This window comes from Cantharellus anzutake, assembly GCF_015039405.1.
Source record: "Cantharellus anzutake strain C23 chromosome Unknown EI90scaffold_196, whole genome shotgun sequence".
NCBI classification, from domain to species: Eukaryota; Fungi; Basidiomycota; class Agaricomycetes; order Cantharellales; family Hydnaceae; genus Cantharellus; species Cantharellus anzutake.
In genome coordinates, this window is record NW_024067146.1 from 61,102 (window position 1) to 68,264 (window position 7,163).

The 7,163-nt window shown below is 50.4% G+C and overlaps 1 protein-coding gene and 2 non-coding genes across 3 annotated transcripts; all 3 read right to left on the minus strand.

Moving 5' to 3' along the window:
- Positions 1-3,290: 3,290 nt before the first annotated feature.
- On the minus strand, positions 3,291-4,026 carry EI90DRAFT_3137653 (uncharacterized protein; the record flags this gene model as incomplete). Its single annotated transcript, XM_039064860.1, has 2 exons — positions 3,291-3,770; positions 3,832-4,026. 2 exons carry the CDS (start codon positions 4,024-4,026, stop codon positions 3,291-3,293), a joined length of 675 nt encoding a protein of 224 aa, XP_038907957.1.
- Positions 4,027-4,766: 740 nt separating this feature from the next.
- On the minus strand, positions 4,767-4,840 carry EI90DRAFT_t299. The gene has a single exon. It is a non-coding gene; the product is annotated as a tRNA-Ala (tRNA).
- Positions 4,841-5,203: 363 nt separating this feature from the next.
- On the minus strand, positions 5,204-5,277 carry EI90DRAFT_t298. The gene has a single exon. It is a non-coding gene; the product is annotated as a tRNA-Ala (tRNA).
- Between the last annotated feature and the right edge of the window lie 1,886 nt (positions 5,278-7,163).

The following is a 7,163-nucleotide window of genomic DNA, read 5'->3' on the forward strand; positions in this document are numbered from 1 at the left end:
CGAGAGCTTATCCCTGAATGATGGTTGGTTCATCATCTTTGAGGATGGTCCCGTATATGCACGAGTTTCCTTTCTACCTCTAGCTATAAGTATGTACATCCTGTATCATGACTACCCGGGGGATTGTAGCTACTTGTCGACATGTCATACGCCCTAGCTTTGCTGCCTGCCGAGACGGGTGGATTGGCTTGACATCGGAACAATCCATGGCCCCAGACAACTTGAGCCTGGATTGCTGGATATGTTAGTGTAATTCGGGGGGAATGTTGCCCCAACGATTAATAATAAGCTTTTTCAGATCTAGACGGCGGAAGAGCGTGTCTAAGCAGGCTTTCTGTACCGTTTGGGATCTATTCCCGATTCTCCTGTGCTTGGACCAAGTACAAAGCGATGCTGCGGGGTCCAGCATGCACGACACCTCATGACCCTGACGCCAAATCGCACTACTGAGCTAGTAGGGAGCCCGGAGATCAGCTATCTTGATCTTCAAGTACGATGCAAGGCAAAAGGTCGTGGTTGAGATGCGGCCGAGGGGGTTATGAGATGGTCCTCGGTCTGTAACGGGGTCAGGTGTCGTGGCATGGACCTTCAGCAGCAAAGCCATCCTTAGACTCGGAAAGTGTGGCAAGACCAACTCGGAGAGTCTGTGTACAGCGAGACAGACTCCCTTGCGTTCGCAGGTCTCAAATTTGGGTGGAGTGTTGCCGTGCGTAGGTCAGGTCATATTGACGGTGGCGTGAAGGATTGCTGTGGAATGACGAATGTCCAAAGGATTTCGAGCTTTGGGGATTCATGGCATCAATGTCAATTCACCTGGGTATCAAAGCGAATATCGGGATTCGAGGCCATTCATTTCTGCAGCTAGAAGACTTACATGTGGTCTCCACGATCCTGTCGAATCGCAGAGGTAAGGGAATAGAAGATGGCATCTTCGACAGGTTTCCTCCCCTCACCCATACCGACCTAGGTGCGTTCTGACAAGTGAACTGACGGACTATGCCGATGGAACTCGGGAAGGACATCATGGGCTGTAAGACGGTCTGTGCGATCGACACATACATCCCAATGTGTCTTTTGTTTACATTCCGAACTCGATGTTGATTTGATTTACTGATTACACGCTTGTTGCTGGCAGCTCCCGTCTAACGAAGCGGATGTGTGAGTGAGTAACTGAGGAATTTTCCTCAGTATTCACGGGCTGCTGCGTTCCGCTACGATGCTTATGCTCAAGTGCATGAACTATTACGAAAGGAGATGCAGAAACAAAGAGGCTCATAGCTCGTATTAGAATAACACGCGCCCTGTGGGAATCCAATGTTCCGTGACACCTCTATTCGATGCGAGAAAGCTGAATGGTACTTCGGCGATGTGTGCCTCGAGGTATGAGTGTAGACACAGAGAGTCCCTAGTGGTATTATGGGAAAACCTAGTGCAGCGTGCTTGGGAGGCCAATGTCAGGCTCCTTTCCCGAAGTCATAACGTCATGAGTGCCCACAGCTCGTAACTAGTCTATCGCTGTCCTCCCAGTAGTACATGCTCTTAGACTAGCAGTTATTTCATATCCTGATAACAACCTATCGAGTCAACGTCAAAGTAAACGAGCGACCAGATATAGTCGATGGGGCTGCGCATAGAATGCAGGACACGGAGGACGAAACTATAGCTCAGTGCTTTTGAAGCTAGATGGGGTTTCCATAACCCACACCGTCGGTGACCGAGTCCTTCTCGGACACCTCCGAACCTCCGATACTGGTCAAGTGACCCTCCAGCCAGCGGCTTCGTGAAATCCGTCCACAATCTCTGCATTGTCCTGTACTTCCTGAACTTGTTCGGTAAACCCAACCTGTGCTACGCTTTTAACAACGCCGCGATGACCTTCTTATTCTCCCGGATGCCCGTGAAAGTGCTGTGATCCATTGTGGTCGGGTACTCACTCGATACATCTATGCCAGTGTCATGCGGGAAGATTGCTGTCGTTCTCGCAGCGAAACCAAAGACCTTGCAAGGGTTGTTCGTCAGAAGAAACTATTTTCTGGAAAAAGGCGCCTGCTGATCATAGGCCGTTCGTGATATATGCAACCCACTATGTTCATCTCCTTACTCGCGGGGACCTCCTTATGTACCATTCTTGAAAAGAAGAACAAATTTTGAGCGTGCTGACGGAGGAATCTTCAACCTACTAGATCACAGATACTATTTATTCTTCAACTGGGTGACTAGCTAACCTTTCTGACGTAACGAATTGACTTGGAGCCCGTACCGAACTTAGGTCTCTCTGGGACCATGCACCCCTCCCCCCTGTTTTTAGGTAAAATCGCTCGGACTCATCACTCTCGGGACAAACAGTAGAATTTGGATCAGAGAATATGTGACACCCGAACATTTCCGCCGATGTTTTCGAGCAATTTGGGCGGTGATTGAGCCGTTGCTTCCCGAAGCCGGAAGCTGGGTACATCTCAAGTCAAAGTTGAAGAATGTCAATGTCCGCAAAAATGCGCCGACTGGCATGTTGCGGGGGGCCTCCTTCAACCCAATGTCAGGAACCTCAGGTTACATTTGAGCTGCCGGGCAAACATTACAGCCAGCAATGACATCATAACTTCGCTTGAACAAAGTTCCAAGCTACACAGATTCCTGCGAAGCTTTCTGTCTGCACCAGTCATGTGCCAATGAACCAATAAGTACGCGGGATTAGCAGGAGAGGAGACCTAACATGATAACCAAAGTACTAAGTAATATTCATGCATCCCGAAAGACCTCATGCGAGTTAATGTCGGACGCGAAACAGCCCGAGAAGCGAATATTGATCTCGGGTACAATCAGTGAGCGGGTTTGTAAATAAAGCGAAGGTTCCCCCTCTCTAGTCCTACAACCACCATTGCAGTATGCCCTCATCGTCGAAACGACTCATGAACACCCAGGCTAGGGACTGCGCAAACTCAAAGATGTATTAAATAGATCATTACTTCATTGCCATATACAGACACGGTCCGAATCAACGCTCACACTCCAACAACGACGCTCCAAGATCGAAAGCATGAAGGACAAATTGACTGGAAGGACGCTGGTATTGAGCTTGATGGGTAAGGAGATTGTCTCTCGATATATTGGCTGCGCTGCCGGAATAGGTGAACTTCCACTTCACGGTCAGCGCCAGGCTTGCGCTCATAAGTTCCCCCCGTGGGAAGGTGGGAACCTATTGTGCTGTATGGGTTTGGTTCTCGACCGCGAACGGTCGGAACGTGTACATCATCCTAGCCGGTGCAACCCAGTACTGTTATCGGGGAGATCTACGCAATGATACTAGATAAACTCACAGAGATCTGACGAGTACCTGGTCTGTATTCAGGCATATGAGACATTTGGAGATGTCGATTGGTTGGGGGGAGCCGGCGAAGGAGTGGGAACTGGGGGAGGGGGTGGGGTGGCGGCGGTGGCGGTGGCATAGGCGGCGGCGGCGGCAGTGGTATAGGCGGCGGTGGTAGTGGGATGGGGAAAGGTTGAGGTCTTATCCACAGCGCACCAAGATTTGGCCCCCGCTGATCGGGGTGAGAGGGGGGAAGCACGCAGGTGGGCGGGTAGGATTGGAATGGAGCTGCAGATGTCGTTGGGGAACCAGTACTACATCCCAGCGGCCGATGGTGCCCCCCAATAGCATCCCTGACTGCCTCCCTGGAATGGAGGCCCATGGGATGTTGTTTGCGGGTGACCATGAATACCGGCCCCTCCCCCTCCGAACCGCCTTGCTTCCCTGCCTCAAGTTCCTGAATCTGGTTAGACAATGAGAAATTTTAGTGTGGTTTTCAAGTTTTCCACGGAGGCATCACTCACCATAGCACTCACCACAGCACGCACGTCGAAGCACCAGAAGAGAGGATACGGGCCATAGCTCCGTATCAACATGTCCATGATCTCAGGACTTAGGTCAATACAGAGCTTGATGAGCCCTTTCTGCCTCCTTTTCTCTCCTGGCCTCAACTGCTCTATGGGGACCCATTTGGGCTTGAGTATCGTGGAAGATTCCATGGGGTGTATGTTGGAATTTGCACGTGGTCTTTTAGGGAAACTGTTAGACACTGGTCCGGGGTCGGCACCGAAGGTCGCCGATGCGGGCCGCTATTGGCCGTGATGGCCGCGATGCCTTAGACAAGGCCCGAGGGTAGGGCATTTGGCCTCAGCGACTCTAAAGGAGCGCTGTGCCCCCTAGTTGTCTCTTGGCCCTCATTTCGGACTCACTGGGGCTGCCTTGTTGGGGTCAGGACTTAGGGGTCGTGGTCACATCGATATTAGAGCTAAGGTACTATAATGTAGTATACAGGATATATATATGAAGGTGAAATGAATAGAAGCGGACCCGGGCCGAAGGCCGAAGGGTCCGGAAGCAAATAGGAACAAAGAGTGGGGTTGGCCGCACCGCGGCCGGCAATGACCGAGGGTCAAAACAAACAATAACAGATAAATAAACGAAGGGGTGTAGGGCCGCGATAGCGGCGATGGTATCATAGCGGAGTAGGCGATGTTGCAGAGTCACACTAGGTCGGTACCAGAGGTGGACTCGGGGCAGGGAGGTCGGTGTGGCTGTGGGGGAGTCGGCCAAGTGTAGGGGAGCCTAGGGGCAAGTGGGGGAGTGAGCAGGGAGCCCTCAGGGAGGATAGGGCTGAGGTCGGGGCTCGCACTTGCGCTTGCACAGCGGGAATAGGCTCGGGTGGCATTGGGATGGGCGGCTAACAGGCCGGAATGCATGGTCGTGACAGAAACCTAAAAGTTGGACATACTGGGAATCAAACTCCAGTCCTCTGGATCGCGAACTCAGTGTGCACAGCCATTACACCATACGCCCTGTTAGGCTGAGGTGGTTATTTCAACACACCCCCTTCACATTGGATTGACCATGTGATCCACATGTGACCCAAACCACTGGGGTTCCAACAACCCGTGAGCTGTCACCCCCTGAATTTATATTCAGGCCGGACTTACTGCTAATCTCCTACATGTCCACATCATGTGGTCTGAAGCAGCCAGATTTGGGTCCTTAGTGCTCTGAGCTACACCCCCTGAAACTTTGTCAGGCTGGCTAATTTAATGCTTGACTTCACATGCCCAGCTCACGTGGCAGCAACCGGATTTGGGTGTGCTCGGTGTATTCCGCAGAATGTCCACCAAGTTGGAATTTGCACATGGTCTTTTAGGGAAACCTAAAAGTTGGACATACTGGGAATCGAACTCCAGTCCTCTGGATCGCAAACTCAGTGTGCACAGCCATTACACCATATGCCCTGTTAGGCTGAGGTGGTTATTTCAACAGCGTAGCTGCAGCTCGAGAGCAGCCAAGAATGCCTTCTCAGTCGCTCGATTGCCCACTAACTTTCCTCCCTGGCGTGTTTCGTGGGTGTTGGATGGAAAGAGCCGTCAGAAAGATGCCGAACCAATGTTCGACGCTGGAAGCGTAAACAACAGGTCGGCATGTTCCTTAGAATCCTTACCGAGCTCCTCCCTTCTCTGTCTGCAATTTCGACTGCCGTGTTACGCTATGATGGTTCGCACTGGTGTAACGGCACAGTGTTATTTGGACCCTAGCTGCCTAAATTCTGTCTGAAGTCAATCTTGCAGCTCAACGTCTGGACTTCGAATCTTGGCCGAGACGACTGGGTCTGTTCAACCCAGGAACACTGACTCACCGATTTGAAGCAAAAAACAGCCAGTGACGCAAGTAGTTCACGGGTGGGGTGCCACATACTCTGCAGTCTGAACACTTGGGGATATATTTAGATCAGTTCCCAGTTCCGGCGGCCCAATCGAGTAGCGTTTATGGGAGCGAACATCTCCTTTTGTCCTTGCAGATTGTCTATTTCGCCACAGATCCCTGAATTTCTACTGCTGCCACAGGGACCCCCCCTTTTTTTTTCTTTCCCTTTCCCTCCCTTGTGAGTTCGATTCCGATCAAAAATCGATGGGACTGCACACAACTTCACTCTAGCCTTGGATGTGCACGGGCTCCTTGGGACGAGTCTATGGCTTTTATGTTTCGGTGCTTTTGGAGACCGAGTGAGGTATTGGAAACTTCCTGCGTTTCCCCCCAGATCCCTCTCTCTTCTGTCGATGCAGTATTGAACGTACTATACTGTGATCCATTGTAGTCGGACTCCTCACCTGGTACATCTATGCCGGTGGCATGCAGAAAACTTCCGCCATTTCTCGCAGCGCTCACTAAAGTCTTGCACAGCTTAGACCCACACCTCAGCATACATGCTGGCTCCTTACATGGGGACTCTACACGATTTTCTTTTCTTTTCTCAGGGGGAGGGTAGGGTGAAGAAAGCTTGGAAATAGGCGAGCAGCACGTGTATTGTGCATGGCTGTCAACCCGTTTTTGGATATTGAACTTGAACTTGGGGCTGTTCAGCAAAGGTTCGTCAGAAGAATGTTTGTTTGTTTTTTTTTTTGTTAAAACAAAAAGGGCATCCGCTGATCTGATGATAAGCCGTTATCATGATCGGCGATAAATTTGCTTAATGCAATTCACTGTTTCATCGGACCGCTCGAGGTTTCCTTCCTTTACTCGCAGGGTATCTAGGTATCCATTTCTCCAACTGGCCAACTCCCCCCAAACACACACGCACACCACACACCCTGATAAAATGTGGACCATGAACTAGCTCCTCATACACTGTGATCATGTGCTACTTCTACTTTTCTCCCCCCCATCATCCCACTTAGGTACAACCGCTCGGAATGATGGATGATCACACTCACTTAGATGGACGGCGGCCAGACGTATATGTACCCGTGCCCTCTTGCCTGCGCGCCCATGCACTCAAGATAGGCATCACAACTTCTTATAAAGCCACTGTAATTAACACTCCTGTCCGACTCATACAAATACTGTGGCAGTAGTAGCCTCGCTTAGCATTTTTGAAAGGAGTGAATAGATACAAGTACATTGGTGCCTCAATGGTATTCCTTTTTTTTTCTTTTCTTTTTGCACGGTCTTCCAGCATTTATGGCCTATCGTAATAGGCCATTTCTTTTCTTACGATTTTAGGGGGCGCCAGCCTAAACACGTGCTTGTTTCCTGCAATTTTCCAATTCATGTGCGGTGATATACTTACAATTCACCTGACGTAACAATATATATATATATATGCATGTGAGTGTCACGAGGA